Source organism: Mustela erminea, chromosome 7 (genome assembly GCF_009829155.1).
Source record: "Mustela erminea isolate mMusErm1 chromosome 7, mMusErm1.Pri, whole genome shotgun sequence".
Lineage (NCBI taxonomy): Eukaryota > Metazoa > Chordata > Mammalia > Carnivora > Mustelidae > Mustela > Mustela erminea.
Genome location: NC_045620.1, coordinates 134,396,476 through 134,416,456, shown reverse-complemented (window position 1 = coordinate 134,416,456; position 19,981 = coordinate 134,396,476). Strand labels below are relative to the sequence as shown.

The window sequence follows — 19,981 nt, the reverse complement described above, 5'->3', positions numbered from 1 at the left end:
ATGCAGGGGCTTGTCCCTGGGTCCCTAAGTAGGGCTCAGCTCGGGGCCCCCGGGCCTAATCCCCATCCCCAGCCGAGGCACTGCGCGGGGCACCGCTGGGGGCCGGGAGTGGGGGGCCGTCTGCTGTGCTTCCTACTCCCGTCCGGACCTTGTAGACCAGGTGGCCCCCCGCTGGACCGCCAGCACTGGCTTCCAGTCCCATCACGGCCGCCTGAGGAGGGGACGTCAGACTCCTGATGGGGAGGCCAGACGCCTGCAGAAGGTCTTCCAGAGGGAGGAGAGTTTGTGCAAAAGTCCGTCCTGTCCCTGACCTTTCCCGGAGCTGCCCTGCCCTGGGTTATGGGCCAGCAGTGAGTGCATAGTCTGCTTCGAGGAGCCTAGGGGCCGGAGGGGAGACTTGGGCATCCAGAAGAAGGGCCCCAGCTCAGAACTGGGCCTGACCACCTCTAAGGGGACGAAGGGTTATGTGCCACCGAGCGGGGCGGTGGGCACAGCGCTCGGCCCATGGGGCCAAGTCAGCTTCCCACCAGCCACCAGCCTTGGGCCGTCCTGAGTCCGCTGAGCTGAGCTGGTGCCAGGCGCGGACTCCTTGTTGGCCGTTCCGTCGAGGGGGTGCCCAGCGCGAGGCCGGTGGAGGCGGGCTCCAGGGCCCCTGGGTGTCGCAGGCAGTGGGGGGCCTGGCGCCTCTGCCGGTTGCCCTCAGCCTGGGGACCCTGGGGGTCCTCAGGGAGTCAGAGCCCTGTAGCATGGCCTTCTCCTGGGCTTGGGGGACATCCAGAAGACCTCTGAGAGGACAAGGGGTGAGAGTCGAGTAGACGTGGGAGATGCAGTGGTGCAGGAGCCCAGTAAGCCTGGGCCTGGACGGAGGCGTGTTTATGCGGGAGCTGCTCCCGAGGGAGCGCTTGGGACATGGCCACATGGAACGCCACCCAGAGTCAGGGCCCAGAAGAGCCTTGGGGTGAGTGCCGCCTGGCTAGTGCAGGGATCTGGCGAGGGAAGGCAGCTGCCTGCGGAGGGCAAACTTCCCCTCCGTCCCCTACAGGACTCTTTCCAGAAGCTTCTGAGACTCCCTGGGGTGGGGGGACACCTCTGGGCTCAGACCCAAAGGGGAGCCATCTCTGAGGAACTGCCAGGCCACCTGACTCCTGCAGTTTACGAGAGGGCGCACTTGGGCCTGTCCTGGCTGGTCTCGCCACATGTGGGCTGGGTGTGTCCCCATCTCCCACATGTGCGCCACACACACACCCTCCACGTCCCTGTTCTCCAGGGGACCCTGCTGCTCTGTTTCCAAGGGTCTCTGTGGTGCACGTGCTCCACCTGGTGGCGAGCAAAGAGGAGACTGGGGAGGGGAGGGGACGGGTCCCAGGGACATGCCTCCGGCTCCCAGTGCTCTATGAGCCATCAGCCAGGCCCCTCAGCCTCGCTCAGGTCCCAGAAGTCATTCGCAGAATGAGAACTAGCTGCATCACGGCCCCCAGACCGTGCCCCTTGCCCTGGATGTGTGTGCGTGTGTGTCTGTGTGTGTCTGTGTGTCTGTGGACCAGTGGTGTGTTTGGTTCCGGAGCCTTCGCAGATGGGAGCCTGGCCGGTCCAGGCTGGAGCGTGTGTCCGTCCCGTGTGGAGGGGTCACAGACACACAGTCGGGCATGTCCCACGCAGATGTGGCGTCCAGGGTCCGCTGCACCTGGCCTGGGCCTGTGTGGGCCAGTGGCTGGCTCCAGAAGACAGGGGTGAGGCTGCGTTGAGTGGTAGCCCCGGCCGCCCATCCTAGTGTGTGGAGCGGAAACCCCTGTGCCCTCAGCCCGGCCCGGCTTGGCTGCTGGGGCTCCTGTCCCCAGTTTCGAGGACAGCGGCCTTCCTGCCTCGTCCTCCCTGAACCGCATGCTTACCCGCACTCCGGGCCCTTTTCAAGACTACATGCAAATATCCCTTCCTCCAAGAAGCCATCCCTGACTCCTCCCAGATGGCTTATAGCCCCCCAGGCTCCCCTCAGTCACAGCACCGCTTCCCTCATACTGACCTCGGGTTGTCCAACCAGCTCCTCCCTTTGTCCTTGGATCCAGTGCCTGGCCCAGCATGGGGTTAGCGACGGGGAATGATGACTGAGGTTCAGCACGTGGCCCGTCCCTATTCCCTGGAGCTGCAGGGAAGCCACGGCCGCCCCAGACACCGGGGCAGAGGAACGAATCTCATCTTGGACATTGAGGAGCCCCGTGACCCTAGACAAGGCCCTCCTTGACCTCTCCTGTAAGACGGTGACATTGATCCTGCACATCAGCTGCCAGAAGGAAGGGCTGCAGGGCCTTGGGGGAGGGGGAAGCTATTGCCTGAGTCAACACCTGTCCTGCAGACTCCCCAGCTCAGAGGGAGGGCTGCCAAGTGGTTCCTCCATCCCCTGGATGTGGGGGCCACGGGGCCAGAGCCAGGGTTAGGAAGGGACCCCTGCCCCCCAACACACACTGCCATGGAGGCAGCTCTGGTGTGGGAAGAACCCGGGGGCCTGGGACCATGCACAAAGACAGGGAGGGGGCAAGCCTGGTAGCCTTAGGTACCGAAGCATGGAGGTGGGCGGGGACCTGGACCCAGGAGAGCGCAGTGGGTGGGGATCCCATGAGAGCAGCGCCCCTCTGCCTCCCCCACCCCACCCTGCAGCAGGGAGGCCGAGCCTCAATGTCACCATCTTATAGGAGAGGACAGGGAGGGCTGTGTCCAGGGCAAGAGGGCTAGTGGGCAGAGTCCCCAGGTCACCTCAGGATGTGGCTAGGGGTGTTACCCACTCTGGACAGGCGTGGGCGGCAAGGCTGTTAAAAGGCTGGTGCAGCGGGTGTGAGGCAGGAGGGGCGACGGCTGGGCTGGGGGATGAGTTTCACCTATGGGGGCTCAGGATGAGTTTTGGGGGGCGATGGCCTGGTTGGGGCCAAGGCTGCCTGGAGCCCCTTTCTCAAAGCCCCAGATCCACTACTGGGACTGGCCCTGGATTTCCTTCTGAGCCAGAGCACGCTCCTCTTCCCACAGACCTCCTGGCACAGTCAGGGCTCTCCAGGGACCTTGGTCTCGTGTTTGCCAAGTGACTGTGGAACCTGACAGTTGGGTCACGCTCCCAGCTGGGCAGAGGAGCCTGGAGTACGAGGTGCTGCTGCCCCCTGGTGGCTGTGGCTGGGAATGTGGTTTTAGGCTTGGGGGTGCCAATCCCCAGGGCCTCCCAGCCCGGTTTCAGAGCCTCTTGGACATGCTTCATGTAGCTTTCTTTCTTTCTTTCTTTTTTTTTTTTTTAAAGATTTTATTTATTTATTTGACAGACAGAGAGACAGAGATCACAAGTAGGCAGAGAGGCAGGCAGAGAGAGGAGGAAGCAGGCTCCCTGCCAAGCAGAGAGCCCAACGAGGGACTCGATCCCAGGACCCCGGGATCATGACCCGAGCTGAAGGCAGAGGCTTTAACCCACTGAGCCACCCAGGCACCCCTTCATGTAGCTTTCTGTCCCTGTTCCACTTGGCAGATGAGACCGAGGCTCTGAGGAGCGCCTTTTTTTTTTTTTCTTTTTTAAAAATTTTTTTTTTCAGCGTAACAGTATTCATTGTTTTTGCACCACACCCAGTGCTCCATGCAATCCGTGCCTTCTCCAATACCCACCACCTGGTTCCCCCAACCCCCACCCTTGCCCCTTCAAACCCCTCAGATTGTTTTTCAGAGTCCATAGTCTCTCATAGTTCACCTCCCCTTCCAATTTCCCCCAACTCCCTTCTCCTCTCCATCTCCCCATGTCCTCCATGCTATTTGTTATGCTCCACAAATAAGTGAAACCATATGATAATTGACTCTCTCTGCTTGACTGATTACACTCAGCATAATCTCTTCCAGTCCCGTCCATGTTGCTACAAAAGTTGGGTATTCATCCTTTCTGATGGAGGCATAATACTCCATAGTGTATATGGACCACATTTTCTTTATCTATTCGCCCGTTGAAGGGCATCTTGGTTCTTTCCACAGTTTGGCGACCGTGGCCATTGCTGCTATGAACATTGAGGAGCGCCTTTCTGTGGGCCACACCGCACACACAGGCGGAGGCTGGGCTCCTGATACCCAGGACTCCGAGGCCTTTTTGATAGTATTACACAGTTCAGTTTCTATTTCAGACAAGAGATACGTGTCCCATGCAGTTTCTTTAATTTTTACTTGCTGAGTCTGGCAACTCTACTCCTCAAGCAGGGAGCTGAGTGTGCGCGGTCCCCGGGGCGGGTCAGAAGCTGCGGAGACCAGCCCACCCCGGGCCCGTCTGCTCAGGACCCTCCCCGTCCTCCAGTGAGCCGCGGGGATGGAACCAGCCTCCAGCCCCAGCAACAGCAGCGAGACTCTTCAAGCGTTTTTCACTCGGGGGCCTACATTTGGGGCTTCACTGACCCTCCCTCGTAACAACCGCCAGTGCGGGACTGGAAAGCCTCTGGCTTCAAGTTCAGTGACGCATTTGTGGGCTAGGAGAGGCGCCAAGTGGACGTGGGAGTCCCAGGGCCTGCCTCTGGCCTCCGCCGTGGGACGAGGCTCGACCAATTGGCTTCTGAGCCTCTTCCTCCTTTGGGAGGCTCGAGATTTAAGATGAGTCTTGCGGACCCGTGTCCCAGGGCTGTGTAGTCTCCTCAGGCCCCAGCCTCCCCCCACCCCTTTGTCTGCTCGTCCAGAAAGGCTCTGTGCACAGGCGGAATGTGCGCACACGCCCGCACACACACTCACACGCGCACACGCGCGGCCTGCTGGGTGTTTGCTCTCCCCACGCTCTTTGTGCTCGCTCGGGCTGGCACGCGGGCCCTGTCAGCTCTGGCGGCTTCGAGTGGCCACGGGCCCCCGTTCCACCGAATGCCTTGCCCGTCCGTACCCGACGGTTATGGGGGGGTCTCCAACGTGTGGTCACAGTGCAGGGAAGAGCCCGCAAAGGGATTTCTGTCAGCAAATCCTTAGAATTGCTGGGTCAGAGTTAGGATTATTTGCCATGTGGCCCGATGGCCTGCAGAGAGGGCTCCCGCCGTCACCCTTCTCGGCAACCGGGGCGAGCAGCCCTGCTTAGCCGGCGCCCAGAGAAACCCCTTCATCTGCCCCCCCTCCCGCCAAGCACCATCCGTGTTCGTGCACATTTGAGTCTAGAAATCTCAGACTTCTCTGAGTCCATGTTGTGTCTCGGCTGCTATCATATTGTTTTGTTTAGTGACCAGAGCCCGGCTAATATGAAAAAAGGCAGCTCAGGTCACACAGTTCTGTTTCTTACCTTTTTGACTTCAAGTGTGTTAACTTTGTGTCTGCTCATGAAAACGCTCACCCCGAATGTGTGACACGAGGAGCTGGGGAGGCCCTTCTTGCTCTTCCCAGGCCGTAACCCCCCATCCCAACCACCCCATCTCCGGAGTGCGGGGCGGGCCCCACAACCTGCCCTCGGAAGATGGTCCCCAAGTGAACCGAACGCGGAGCCCGATGGGCTGAGACCCGCCTTCATCCTGGACCAACAGCTTGAGACCCCCAGGTCTCTTCCCGTGGGGAGCCTATTATCCACAGTCTCCGGCACTCTCAGGAGGAAAATCCCCCCGGCTGCCTAGTGCAGGCCCAGAGCCACAGTCACTTCACACTCTATTTATAAAGTCTGGGAGTGTCAGTTTTCTGTGAATGTTTTGTTTGTTTTTTTTTTTTGAGAGCAAGGGCACCCCAGAGCATGGGGAGGAGCAGAGGGAGAGAGAGAAGCAGACTCTGTGTTGAGCCCGACGTTGGGCTCAATCTCACAGCCAAGACCATGACCTGAGCCAAGACCAAGGGTCACACGTTCAACCAGCCAGCCCCCCAGGTGCCCCTAGACAGCGTCATCTTTCTTCACCACCTGGCATAGGTAACTACACGCAGCAACCGAGGACTTGCGGGGTCTTGGAGTGGACACACACCCAGCAGGAGATCTCCTCCTCTTTGGCCAAACTCATCTGCCCACTCTCGGGTCTAAGGACCAGAGAAGGCCATTTCACCCAGTCCAGGCCATACTATCCTCCAGACCCGAACATGGCCTTGGCAAATCCCAGAAGCCCTGTCAGCTGACAAGTGGTTTAAGCAGGGGGTCGGGAGTGAGGCTGAGGCTGTCGTGTGGGTGGGAACCGGATGACCTGGGGTGGCTTTGAAGTCCTCGTTTACCAAGATCCCAGGCTGGGGGACTTGCTCCCATTTCTCAACACCAATTCCTCTATTTTGAACGTCCTGAGGAATCAGGAAAGGATGTGCTCACAGAAGTGGGACAGTCGGAGAGGTTCCCCCCACCCCTTGGACCCTACTCTAGTCAGAACTATTGTGTTTGTAGCTTCTGATGTATGTTGGTATGTACAACAACTAAAACCGTATCCTCAGGTCTAGGGAGAGCAGAGCTGGTGACACGCCCAGCCTGAGCCTGGCTGAGCAGTGGGAAGAGGAAATTCGGCCACCACAGCGATGCAGTGCCCATGGGGAACCCAGGTCTTGGGCATGGAAGGTGGTTTTTAGGAAACAGGTCGTTCCCCTGGAATCCACTCTACAGCACTCCCTGCCATCTGGACTCTGGTCTTGCTACACCTCCCTGGTAGGTGAGACAATACTGCTCTGTGACAGCAGGGCCCAGGGGCTTACTAGGGCCCCGTCTGGTTTGTGCACACCTTCCTTCCCTGCATATGGCTACTGCAGGATTGGACATGATGATCTTGAGGGGGTCCACAGTGTGAGAACCTGATGTCCTTTGGGGGCAGGAGGGGTACGAGTCGAGTAAGGGAATATAAAAGGCCAGCGGTCAAAGTCTAAGAGAGGAGAGACCTACAACACAGGGTAACTGCGGAATTTATTAAATGAGCTGACCGCCCAGTGTTGTACCACATTCCTAACCTGCCGCTCTGCAACTGGGCCCTGGAGAGAAGATTAGCGGAAGGAACATCTGTCCCGCGGCAGCGCTCAGGACTCCACGGTCCTCCTCTGGCACAGCCCTGATACCCGCAGGCAACGAAGAGCTCTGGGTGCTCCTGCACAGCCACGTCTGGGGACATTCAGGGCCTGTGTCACCCACGCTTTTCCCTCCACCTATGTGTGGGCCAAACCCTCTCTTCTGTGTGAGGCTCCACAGCAAACTTCATACAAGACTCCCAGACTCAAAATGGACGTGCTAGGCAGGAAGACAGCATTTCGATGCATTTTCAAAACACTGAAAACCACCAACCTGTAAGTTCTCTGGGACAACCTTCTCAGCTACTGGGACCAATTCTCACTTATAAAACACATTTGAGGCACACCACCGGGAATGGACACGCTGCAAAAACTCTCCAATGCCCAATTATTTCAAGATATTTTATTTTTAAAACAGGTCACAACACTAAGCTTTTGGCCCGTTCTGCCAAAGTACAAGCTACAAACGCTTGCTCAGCAGCGGAGGGGCACCCCTTAGTAGCATGTTTGAAAATTGAATAAAAATCCATATAAAACAAATATTCAAATAGTTTCCATAGGAACACAGATAAGTGACCCCATCTCCTCGTCTTCCACACTGTTGCATCCGTGCCGACCCTACTTACAGACATCTCAAAACTAGCAGGAATTAAGTTACAGTCCCCCCCGATCCCCCAATCCATGCTCAACTCGAAGCTAACAGCTACAGGAGCAACACCTACACGTTAACGCTGGTGGAGGCACAGGTGGCCGGGGGGCGCTTCAGCCCGCTCTCCCGGGCGCAGGACACGGGCAGGGGGCTGGCGTCCGGCTCCTCCAGCTCAGCCGGGAAGTCGCGGCTCTGGATCTGCTGCATCAGTTGCCTGAGAGATAGAAGTGGCAGGTTCAGAAACCCCAAGTCCCCCGGAACCAGGCGGCCTCCAGAGCGTCCCTTCCCCAAGAGCCTGTGTGCTCCCTTGGCCACTACCTCCCCAGGAAGCGAGTCAGCACATTCCAGAAGCAAGCCTGTCTTCAGGACCACCCTTTCAGTAACAGGGAAAGCACAAGTCATGTGCATTCGTGACAATACTCTATTTACACAGAAATACCCCAGGCTTTTTTTTTTTTTTTGAAAGAGTTACACCTCTATAAAAATCCGAGAATACAGATTAGTATCACCAGAGGAATCTTCCACTTATATTTTCTAAATTTCCTCAAGCATATATTCTTAATGCAGGCAGAGAACTACTTTTAAAAACCTTTTTAGTATTTACACCTAAACAAGATGATTTTCTTCTGACTCAACCAGGCAAGAGCCAGCAGAAACCCCAGGAGAAAGCTGTTCTTGTCAAACCAGAAACACGCGCCGTCGTCACTAACCACGTCGGCCCCGACATCACGTAGTAGATGGTCGGTCTCTGGAACCCGTTGAAAGTAGAAGCAGCTGCGACCGTGTAGGCGCCCATGTTCTCAAACACCATCCAATCGCCCACGTGCATCTCGGGCAGGTCACAGCGCTCGACAATGCGGTCCAGGCCGTCGCACGTTGGTCCCCATATGCTGGTTGAATAGTACTTCTCATCTGGTTTGGGTCTCTGCATCGAGAGAGAAAAACGTTACCTAGCTGCCCTCGCTATGACCACAGCCTCGCTGCTGTGCGGACCGTGCTCGGAGGGTACCTTCTGCAGGAGGGGCTTCACATGTGCGTGATCATAGAGGATGCAGTTGAATGAGCCATACACGCCATCGTTCACGTAATACATAAAGGTTTGTTCATTGGACTCCTCTTCATCTGGAAGGACACCAGAGTCTCAATTACCACTTTTTCTACCACCGTACAGCTATGTGTGTGATGACTCGGCCTTTATACGTACCATCAGAGCCTGTCTGTTCCTTTAATACGAGTTTTTTGGCAATGATGTTAACTGCGAGCGTGAAGGCTGATGCAACGTAGTATCTGCCAGGCTCGGCTATGATGCTCACGCCCGAGTCAGCCGGGAAGTACTTGTCCAGGGCTGGGTTGATAACACTGGTGATCTGCGAGAGACAGCAAGGGGTGTCACCAAGGAGAGCTCACCGCAGAGAGAAAACCAGTGCCGTGACAGGACGCCAGCAGCAGGCAGGTTTACTGTCGAGCAACGCAGCGGAAGAAAAACCAACGGCAGCATCTCCCTGCGGTTTCACATGGATTTCCCTTTGGGATTTGATGGGCAGAATTCTATCAAACAACGCTTTAAATTTATTACTGCTTACTGAGGTATGAAGGTGCCTAAATATTTTAATCTACCAAATACACGTCAATAGGACAGACTCTATTCTACCCATCTCACAAAACTGTAACAAGAAAAGTGGATCTATTTCATAAACTCAACCACTGCAAAATGGCCCGTATTTAGTAAGATGTCCATTTTAACTTTGTAAGTGACTAAAACAATTAAAATGTTCGGAAGTACAAAATTTAGAAAACCCTATTTGGGGTAATGATGTACCAAAGTCTGCATGCTCTTTCCTACTCAACTATTTCCCACAATCTGGGGGAAATGGACTCACTGTGGTTAAGAAAACCAAAGCACATGTAATACAATTTTAAACAACAGAACTCACTGAAAATATACCAAAACATTTTTATGTTTGTATAATTTCTTTTGTTATTACTTAAAACACTTAAGTTTGAAATACATGAAAATGGAACTTGCTAAAAATAGCTGTATTTCTGCTATAAATTACCTCTTCAAATTTAAGCTTCACATCCTCAGATCCAGGAAAGCCACCACCGATATCAAGTAGATACATGTTGAAACCAACCTCAGCCTAGAGTCAAGAAAGTCAAGTCAATCAAGCAGCCAGATCAGTAACAAGCTGTAAAAATGTATGCAGCAGCTGGGTTTAAGCCTCTGGAATATGCAATGACTTTTGGAAAAGGTTAATTCTAGAACTGAGGCTTGTTACCGTCAGCCCTGTTCCCCAGCCCACAGCCCGCAACTGGGTTTACATATACTCACTCCCATGTCGAAGACACAGCGGGCATCGGAGATGGCTTGCACGAAGGTCTCAGGATCGGTGCAGCCACTTCCCACGTGGAAGCTGGGGCAAAGAAAGGAGAATATGCTATTTCTGAAAATCGCTACTCATAGTGCGAGAAAAACCCGAGATGTGCACTGTCCAGTATCTTAAGTCTCTGCGCACCGCCAGGATCTCACCTGACACCGATGATGTCAATATTCAGCTCTCTCGCCCGTTCCAAGAGAAGCCTGCTGATTTTGAGTGTGGCACCGAATTTAACACTGAGGCGACAGACTGCTTTGGAATCATCGGTGGCAATCCGCAAAACCAACCTAGAAGCAGAAAAAGTGTATCAAATTTCCCGAAAGAAGACCACTGATAGCCATGATTATAATAAAAACAATCTGTGACTGATACCCTCTGATTTGAGTCTCATACTTTTTTAAGAATCTCTATTTACCTGGGATAGAATCAGAGAGAACAGAGGGAAAAGGAGAAGCAGATTTCTGCTCCCCGATCAGTCCCAGGACCTGGGATCACGACCTAAGCAGAAGGCAGACGCTTAACCGACTGAGCCACCCAGGCACCCCAAGACTCTCCTACAGCTTTATTCATCGAGAGGATTTGAGATTTTCTACTCTGCCTCTGATCAGCACACTCCTATACTTTATACTCAAGTATAGAATCTTGACACAACGTGTAGATCCCGTATGTGACCTGCCCACAAACGAGGAGTCACAACTCACTTTGCCTTCGGATGTGCCCTGGCAACCTTCATCAGTTCAACTTCACTATCGAAAGTCATCATCTGGACTCCATTGTTGGCAGCGTACTTAATCTGAGACACTTGTTTACAAGGATTTGCATAGATAATCCTCTCTGGAGGCACCCCAAGACTTTGTACCAATTGTATTTCAGTCTGAAAAACAGGAGTATATTATTGATAGATATGAAGCCAATCAAAGAAAGAAACAGGAAAATGGGAATTCAGCGCCCCCACTTTCACTGCTGTCTATTGCCCAAGAAACCCAACTCTGACCCACCCTGCTGGGAGCACCAGGGCCATCTGAAATCATCATCCCGAGTCCCGCTGCTTTGCTTACCTTGCTGGCGCAGTCAAACCCCGTCCCAATGGTAGCAAGGGTCTTCACTATGGTTCTGCTATCATTGCACTTGACTGCATAAAAGGGGGTGACCCGAGGAAGAGCTTTTAACCATCTCAGATGTTTCTTTAGAATGTCTCCCAGGTCGGCCACATAGAAGGCATCCTTATCATCCTACAGCAAGAGTGGTTGCAGGGAACTCATGAGCGGCCTAATCACACTCCCACATGCAGCCTCCCCCTGTCATTCCCATCAGTCTCAAGGAACCCGCTTTTCTTTACCCTGGTCACTATTACCACAGAGTGATTCGTAGCTAATAAATTCTGAATTACCTAACATGCCATGTTCCATTCTACTTCCTTAATACCCCACTCAAGTTTCTCACTCAGGTGCCCAGGATTTTTAAAGCTGCACTGCTAGCACGGACTTAAACTTACAGAAGATGAAACTTCATTAATTTTTTGGTCCAGAATATCCTTGGCAGTAAAGCCTTCATCGAGGAAATGGCAGTCTAATTCCGCATTATTGAAGTTGTTCATGGTTTCTTGAAGTTCCTCCAAATATGTAACAAACTGCAAATAAGGTGAAAAAATTTACTCAGAAGCCATAGCAATACTCAGTTCATGTTCTAAAAAAAAAATTTGAGCAAGACCGTTCGGGGTGGGGTGGGGGACGACACAGAGGGAAAGGGAGAAGCAGACTCCCTGCTGAGCCGAGAGCCAGATGTGGGGCTCCATCTAGGATGACCTGAGCCTAAGGCACAGGCCTAACTGAACCACCCAGGAGCCCCCAACACTCAGTAATTGTTAATAATAACCTGCAACAACCATGAATACTTACATGGAAAACTAAGGAGAAATGGAACTTAAAGAAATGGTGGCCAATTTCTCACAAAGGCAATTCTCCAGAATTCCAAATCCCGCTGAGGATGCGTGCGCCCCAGTGCAGCAGGGGGAATGGTCTGATCAACACCGAATTTGCTGTCCACCTTAGGAAGGCATCAAATGGAAAGATCAGGCACGGACTGTGATGCGAGCACACAGAAAGCAGGGCTGCACAGGCGCTCTCCGGAGATCGCTGGCTCACCCACTGGACTTCGGAATCCCCTCCTTCTGGGCGTAAGCCACAGGATTCCAGAAACCTCTCCACTATCCAAGGACACTGCACGTTCAACACTAGACTTTCTCAAAGCAACACACTAAATCTTCTAAGATTTTATTTATTTATTTGATAGAGAAACAGCGAGAGTGGGAACACAAGCCAGGGGAGGACGAGAGGGAGAAGCAGGCTTCTTGCTAAAGCAGGGGGCCGGATGGCGGCTCCAGCCCAGGACCCTGGGATCATAACCTGAGCCAAAGGCAGAGGCTTAATGACTGAGCCACCCAGGCGCCCCAACGCTAAAATCCTACATGTACTACTATATACCTCAAAATAAGCACTTCAAATATTCATGCTAAAAAATCTATAGAAAGCAGGTTTCAGAATCCTCATTTCACTAAAACAGAAAAATTGTTTATAATGGCCAGTTTATTTGATTTCAGGGATATGTTATCTCTTTAGAAGCTTAAGAGAACACTTCAGTAATTACTAAAAGGAGCCTTATAAACATCTACCTTCTGTTTTCCCTAAGTCTTCACAAAAGTTTTAATAACTGAAAGGCATTGTGGAAATGTCTAAGGCTAAACTTACTGATGCTCTGAAGTTTCCTAAGAATTTTCTGAGTTCATTTTTATGCTACTTTATTTTCAGGCCATGCATATTTTTTAAAAAGATTTTACTTCTTTGGCAGAAAGATCACAAGTAGGCAGAGAGGCAGGCAGAGAGAGGGGGAAGCAGGCTCCCTGCTGAGCAGAGAAGCCCAATGCGGGGCTCCATCACCAGGACCCTGAGATCACGACCTGAGCAGAGCCTAAGGCAGAGGCTTAAACCACTGAGCCACCCAGGCACACCCCCCAAACATGTATTTTTACAGTAAGCAATCTTCATTATCAATAAAATGTATCACAGCTCCTGTATCTGATCAGAAATCAGCGTTCTTAAACCAGAGCTGGCGATCAAGTCAGCGACTCTGCAAATCTCATCTCGTCCTTGCTTAGTTAATGAACGATAATCACATGGAAGTAATTTCTGGCTAACTTTATGAATAACAAAAATAAGGAGGCAGACAAGAATTACGAATAAGCAAAAATAAAGCTCATAACATTCAGAGCCACTGTCCTTGGGTCTTCACAAAATGTGACACAAATTACTGATTCTAACCTATGTAATTTCTGCTGGGCAGGACTTTTTTTTCACTGTGCGACCCGCTTCAGTGCCTGTAGCCTACGGCAGAGAGGCCAGGCAATGGTTCGGGGCCACGGTTTGCTCTGGCATGGGACACTATGAGAGGCCCAGGGGGACGAGCCTGCCATAAATCCAAACCCATGCACGGTACAGCTTGTCCTTTGTTGTTTTTTTCCCCCCTTTCTTAAGATTTTATTTATTTTTTAAAATCTCTACACCCAACGTGGGGCTTGAACTTACAACCCCATGATCAAGAGTCACATCCTCTACCGACTGAGCCAGAGGAAGAACTTGTTCTAAGACTTGATCTAATGTGACTTTCTGGCATTGTCAACCTACGTTGCCGAAACCACCTCTAGGGGAAGTCAAGAGTCTAAGGGGACGGCAAACCCGTTGTGTCTATATATTCGACACTGAAGGCAGGTTCACACAGTAACAGATTGGACTCTTTAGCTAGGATCTTGTTAGAAGAGCTTTAAAGCAATGTTCAAGCTTAAACTTGGGAAATTATTACTTTGAAATGTTACTGTTAAGTATCTTTTAAAGCTTTATTTTGAAAACTTGCAACACAGTTTCACCCTTCAGTGTTCTGAAGAGCTAAGTCACTTGAAAGGATGGGTTAGTGAGCACAGACACCACTCTCTACTGGGAAGGTCTCTCCTGCCAGCCGGGAAGTATTACACAAGAGACAGAGACCAATTTAAGCAAACTGAAAAAAAATTTCACAAGTCAACTAAACCATGCCCAATTTTAGCTTAAATAAAGCCAACCCATTCTTTGTGCTCCCCAGACCTTTCTAAAAAGTTCTGCTCCCCACACTTACCCATTAGTTGGGATTCTCAAAACCACCACCATCAGCTTGTTTGGAAAACCTTAAGGGCTGCCTCGTACGGGTCAGTCTGTTGCCTGGACTGGGATCTCAATATTCTAGACCCTTCTTAGATCTCTAAGTCATCCCAAGACTCCTCACAGAGCCAACTCTAGGGCACAACGAATGGAGAATGTACTGCCGTCGTCAAGACAAGGCTCTCTCCCATCTGAGCTCCAGCAACTCCGGAGAGCGGCTCTATCGGGTCGCTTCCTCCGTACACAGACGCTAAGAGAAAATTGCACGGCAGGGAGGCAGCAATGGCCTGCCTCACCCTAATGGAAGTGAGCGGAGCGACGGGAGCCCGAGACTTGCTCGGGCCCGCTCGTCCCTCTCCTGCACCTGCTGCCGGGCTGGCCGCATGGGTTTTAGAAAAAGAACAGCGGCTGAAAGAACCGCGGGCCTTCCCGACAGCTTCCGGCTCCGAGTCCCCACTGCCGCGGGTCGGAAGACGGGAGACGCAGTCCCCTCCGGCCCTGGCTGCCCCAAGCCGAGGCGATCCGGAGCAGGACCGGCCGCGCCGAGGGTGGCCGCCGGGCGCGCGCAGGACCAGGGGTCCGAAGTCCCGCTCCACGGAGGGACGCGGGCCCCGGAGGGTGGGGGGGTCAGGGACCCGCGGTCGGCGCGACAACCACGTGCCCCTCGCAGCTCCGGGCGCAGGGTCAGCCCCGGGCCTCCGGCCCGCCGCGCGGGGACACGTGGCCGTCCCCCCTCCCGCCTCCCAACCGCCCGGACGCGCCCCCTCTCACCTCAGAGCGCTGGGGCGCCGCGGGCCAGCCCCATGGAGACGCCGCCGCCGAGCGCGCAGGACCGCCGGCCGCCCCGCCGCCCCCGTCAGCCGGCCGCCCGCCGCCTCGCTGCCTCCCGCGGAGGACCGCCGGCCCGAGGTGGCGCCGGAGCTCTGGCAGAGGGGCGGCGGCGGCGGAGGCTGAAGGGACTGACAAAGCCGACGCGCCGCCGCTCCGCTACTTATAGCACCGCGCGTGTCGTCATGGAGACGCACCAGCTCAAACCAGCCGCGATCGGTTCCGTCCGGGCGTCCTCCGAGGAAGGGGGCGGAGCGCGCCCGCGGCGGCCAACCCGCGGCCCGACGGAGGATGGGGAGCGCGGGCCCTCAACGTCAGCGGCTCCGAGCGCCAGCGGGCCCGCCCCCGGCCTCGCGCCCCTCCCGGCCCTGCGGCAGATTTGCGCACGCGCACGACGCCGCAGGACGCCTCCGGCGGCCTCTCACCCCTCCCGGCCCTGCGGCGGGCACGCGCACGACGCCGCGGGGCATCCCTGGCGGCCTCGCGCCCTTCCCGGCCCTGCGGCGGGCCCGCGCACGCGCACGACGCCTCAGGTCCTGGGCCCGCCGGCGACCGCTGCGCTCCGGGACACCAGCTTTGGGGCACGAGCGGGCGCCTGCTGGCGAACCAGGCCGAATTTCAGCATCCGCGCTGGGCAGAACTGTTCTTCCTCTTGGCTTTGAGTGCCTCGTGTCCTAGTGCAGAGAAAGGAGATCGCGGGCGCAAGCGGGCCACGTGGACCCCGGGTGGACTCTGGCCCCTCCTGCCAGGCGCCTCCTGTCCTAGGAGAGGGGAACTGTGACGATTCTGGCTTCACGCCAAGAATGGGGCGCAGACGCAGACGGGGGCCAGGTGCGTGCTGAGGGTCACCTGGCAAGTCGGGGGCCCCGCTTCGGGCCGCTCAACGTATCCAGGTGTGTTCCGTCTGGATGGCCGGCAGCGACCGCCACGCGAAGACACGCGGGCGGTGTTAAGCCAGAGGCTTGTCTAGGGGCCTTAGGGGAAGGAGGTAGAGAGACCACAGGCCACCAAGTCCCTCCACTGCCCTTTACCATTGTGGACGGCATTCGGGGTGACTAGATGTCTCTAAGGGCAGGTGCGAGTGCCTCGTTTGGGCAGAGCCTGTAAGTCCCCGCACAGCGACAGGCTGCACAATGAAGCCGGAGGCGAAGCCCTAGGCATTGGGTTATTCCTGAGTATGCAGTCCGTGGGGGAGGACGGTGCCTCTCTGGGATGTGGGCCACACCCCGCTGCTGACCCCAGGGAGGGGAGAAGGACTGTGGGGCACTTCTTTTTTTCTTTCATCTTATCATTCTTTCCCTTGAAGACAAAGTGCAACAGTCACATCCCATCCTCGAGTGTGGGGTGTGCCCCACCGCAGGGTCCCCGTGAGGATTTAAAGGGCATGGGACGCTAGTCCAGGCAGGTTGCCAGTTTGGTGCAGAGGGACCTTGGAGGAGCTCAGTGCTGTACCCCATCCCTGGTGCAGGAGTGCTGCGTGAACTTGGGGCTATTACTTCCCTTCTCTGGGCCTCCAAGGAAGTTTGACCAGAGGATACAAGGATGTTTACAGCTGCAAAATCCCTGTGAGGTTTTGAAAAACTTCCCCTGCACTGTCCCCAGGCCTGAGGCACACCTTGCTCAACTTTATTTTTACATAGTCCTTGAGCAGCCCATGGGTGGGTACCCAGCACCGCTCAACTAGGGAAGGGAGGCAGGGAGTTATCTCCACCCTGACAAGCTTAATTCCTACCCTAGGATGAGATTAACAGCCCGTCAGAGAACCGGACAGCCCAGACGCAAAATGAGACAGCTTTAGACTCACGGGAAGCACACTGGTATTTGTACCCCCTCTGTGAAGAAACATTTTGTCCCAATGACAGACTTTTCCTCACATTCCAGAAGTCTCGCGGGTCCAGTGCCATGGCCAAGTGGGGAAGAGTGTCCACACCCTCGGCTCTCTTTGGCAGGTCAATCAGCCAGTCATTGCCAGGAGAACATTGTCCCCACTCTGCAGCCTCCTCCAGGCAGCGGGGACCAGATGTCTCAGCCTGTGGGGTCCGGGTAGTGGCCTGGCGTGGAGGGAAGCACGGTCATCCCCTGTCCTGCCAGTAGCTTGCTGCCCTCATAGTGTGACCTGGCCACCTCCCTGACCCTCTGAGCCTCCGTGTCTCCAGCCATTAAGGGAACGTTTTGGGTCAGATCAAGGGTCCTGTTCCCACTCAGCTGTGTGATTGTATTTTAGACTTAGAGGTAGTAACTGACATGAGAGGCAAGTTCTCGACTGAGGAAGCCAGGTGGTCTGCCCCTCTCCTGTACATACGTGCCGCTCACTCCCAGGTCACCTGTATACACTGCTGCTCCGGCTGGCCCATGCCAGACGTGGAAACCCCTGCCCGCACGCCGTACTTTCCTCTGGGGAGGCCCCGTCTTGTCCAGATGATCCATCTGACCCAGATTAGGAAACAGAAACAAAGGAAAGAGGCCGTGCTGCTTCCGCGAGCACTGGCCCGGCTGGCTGCAGGCAAACTCTTGGAGCGGCCCTTGGCCTAGGGTCTGGGAGTTAGCAGGGTGTGAGTCATGAAACCCAGCTACTAACCTGGATTTGGGAAGGCAAATCGGTGATGACTAAACTCGGCCTTATTCAAATGCGTGGCATTAATGTCTTTCTGCATATTTTCGGTAGACTCTGTCGTCTCCCAGACTATCTCTTCCCTTGGAGAAAAGCAACAGATCCTTGTCAACTACGCGTTGGCCAATGCCTAAAAGTTACACTAACGTGAAGGTGAGGTTTTTGTGTTTGGAGCAGAAGCCGTAATGGCAGGAAAGAAAAAAAAAAAAAACATAAATCATGTTGGATGTGCCAGTAGGATCTGTATCCTTAGTCATCCCACCTAAGCTATAGGACCAACTCCATGTTTTTTTAGCTACCCCTACCACCGAGCTCCTTCTGGAGCCCGGGGCTTCCCTTTCCCTGGCTGGGTCTCCAGCTGCTTGTAAAATACTCTGTGGCTAGATCGGCGTACAAAAACAGGGAAGCTCTTGCGCTCTGATATTCTAAGAATCTTTCATAATGAGGCTTATGTATAAATCTACTATATATGTTTTTGAACTAAAAAATGAGGCTATGTCTGAAGAAGGGGGTGTTTTTACTTCATGAACTTATTAACACGAAAGGGCTTATGAAGGTGTATATAGCAAATTCAAATTTAAGGAGTCACCTTTACTGGAAATAATTAAATAACATAAAAGACAACACTCAGTGAACATTTATGTATCCACGCGGTCGCTATTGGAATATTAGACTTTGAGAGCCTCCTGGAAAATAGGTTTGTGTTCTGTCCACATGTCCAAGGCCATCTGCTACTGCACCAGGTATCTTCCCAGAAACGCAAGAGTCGGCTCTGGAGTGAGGCGCGTGACCTCCAGTTACATGAAGACTTCCCAGGACACCTTGGAAGCAGTCAAGGGATGCTCTAGTCACCTGTGGATGTTTGACTCTGTGTTCGGACGCTCTGTCACTCACCACTCACTAGCCTTGCCCTCGAATCACTTGAAGTGTTTCCAAAAATCCCGTCCGCCCTCCAAGGTGGAAAGTGTGCCATCTTTGCCAATATGCAAATGATGTGCCCCAGGCACAGAGAGTTTCCGGGAGGCCCTCCTTGCTCTGAGCAACACAGGTGTCATCACAGAAGGGGGAGCACCTCCATAGGTGTCTGTCAGAAGCCAAAGAACAGCTCTGTGTAAGTGGAAGTCCAGGACATTATAAAGTGTGGTCTCACGGCCCCACCTTGACCCGCCCTGGTGTGGCTCCCCGGGAAGTTGCTGGAACGCAGTGTGGACCTCCTGGATCCCAAGGGTGCCCCGTGGCAGGTCGGTGGCCACATGGTACATTGCAGAGAAAAGGTGGCCTCTGTCCAGACATTAAGAGCAGGAGTTCATTTGACTGGCAAATTGATTCTAGCAATGCTTTCCTTCCCGCAGCCTGCCTTCCGAACCGCCTGAGGACAGAGGCGCAGGACGTCTGAACGGACTGTGGTTCACATGCCACCTTCCTCACCCTGACAGCAGGACAAAGGTTTTCAGATCTGACCACTTTACTCCTTTATCTATAACTCTTCCCTGGTGGCCTTGGGCCCAGAGGGTAAAGTCTGGACGCTTTAGCCCGGCACCCAGGACCCTCAGGTCTGTCCTGCTCCCTTTCCCAGTCTCCTCTCCTGCAGTGGGCTGTGTGCCAGCCCCCCTAAACCACTTCGTTTGGCGGAGCCTGCCTGCCATCCCGGCGCGCCTCACACAGGATGGGCACCTTGGGTCTTGGCCCCTGTCTCTTCCCACTCCCACTGAAGTCAGGACCACAGCTTGCTTACCTTCACACATCCAGTTGCTAGCCCAGTACCTGGCACACGACAGCCGCTCAACATTGTTAGATTGGAGAGAGGGCCCCCCACCCCACCCCGGGGAAATCTATGATTTGTGTTTACGCGGCTGATTAGCTCATGGGAACTTCTCCCTATGTGCTGTCCAAAATCAGAGGGCAAAAAGACACTGAATATTCTTCCTGAACATTCCTTCATTCAATCCGTGTTTATCCTGAGTGGCTCCTACCTGCAGCTGATGGTCTGGGTGATGGAGGATCCCGGGGCTCAGGGCTAGGTGCTTGGGCATCTCAGCACCTCCGCCAAGGGCCCGGCCTTCCAACCTACCACCACCTCTTTTGTTCGATTTTCTCTGAGCCTCCTGGTGATTGCCTGTGACCCCACGTGTCGTGGCCCCTGTGCTGGGTTTTGCCACCACCCCACTTCTTGCTGGAACCCCGGGGGTGGGAGCCCCGGGGCTAGCGAGAGTTCTTTCTCCCATGGCAAGCAACAGCATATGGAGGGCCCTGGCGCAGTGCAGGCCTTCTGGAAAGTGTGTGCGCTGCCTGGGGTTAGTGTGAGCTCCACATCCTTGCCATGTCAGACCCAAGACCCAAGGGCCAAGAGTATCATGATGGGCTGAGCCCCCCTGGGGGGGGGCAGCATAAGGCAACTTCT

General features: G+C 54.3%; 2 protein-coding genes and 1 non-coding gene across 11 annotated transcripts; 1 reads left to right on the top strand and 2 right to left on the bottom strand.

Annotated features, from left to right (window-relative positions):
* Nucleotides 1-7,315: 7,315 nt before the first annotated feature.
* On the bottom strand, nt 7,316-15,016 carry ODC1 (ornithine decarboxylase 1). Of its 2 annotated transcripts, XM_032353320.1 has the most exons (12): nt 14,913-15,016; nt 11,853-12,000; nt 11,450-11,584; nt 11,013-11,186; nt 10,656-10,828; nt 10,107-10,241; nt 9,909-9,990; nt 9,634-9,717; nt 8,781-8,943; nt 8,586-8,698; nt 8,287-8,501; nt 7,316-7,790 (listed from the first exon to the last, which is right to left on the bottom strand). In XM_032353320.1, the coding sequence occupies exons 3-12, from the start codon at nt 11,549-11,551 to the stop codon at nt 7,646-7,648; spliced, it is 1,386 nt and encodes a 461-aa protein (XP_032209211.1). In that variant the 5' UTR covers nt 11,552-11,584; nt 11,853-12,000; nt 14,913-15,016; the 3' UTR covers nt 7,316-7,645. The 2 variants fall into 2 exon arrangements, with proteins under 2 accessions (XP_032209211.1, XP_032209212.1); XM_032353321.1 differs by lacking the exon at nt 11,013-11,186.
* Nucleotides 13,305-13,439, bottom strand: LOC116596679. Its single transcript, XR_004288261.1, has one exon. It is a non-coding gene; the product is annotated as a small nucleolar RNA SNORA42/SNORA80 family (small nucleolar RNA).
* LOC116596202 (proline-rich protein 2-like) lies at nt 14,135-19,513 on the top strand. Of its 8 annotated transcripts, none has more exons than XM_032353329.1 (2): nt 14,135-15,800; nt 18,933-19,513. In XM_032353329.1, exon 1 carries the CDS (start codon nt 14,525-14,527, stop codon nt 15,629-15,631), a length of 1,107 nt encoding a protein of 368 aa, XP_032209220.1. In that variant the 5' UTR covers nt 14,135-14,524; the 3' UTR covers nt 15,632-15,800; nt 18,933-19,513. The 8 variants fall into 8 exon arrangements, with proteins under 8 accessions (XP_032209220.1, XP_032209218.1, XP_032209219.1 ...); XM_032353327.1 differs by having other exon boundaries at nt 16,851-19,513; XM_032353328.1 differs by having other exon boundaries at nt 14,135-15,862.
* Nucleotides 19,514-19,981: the final 468 nt, after the last annotated feature.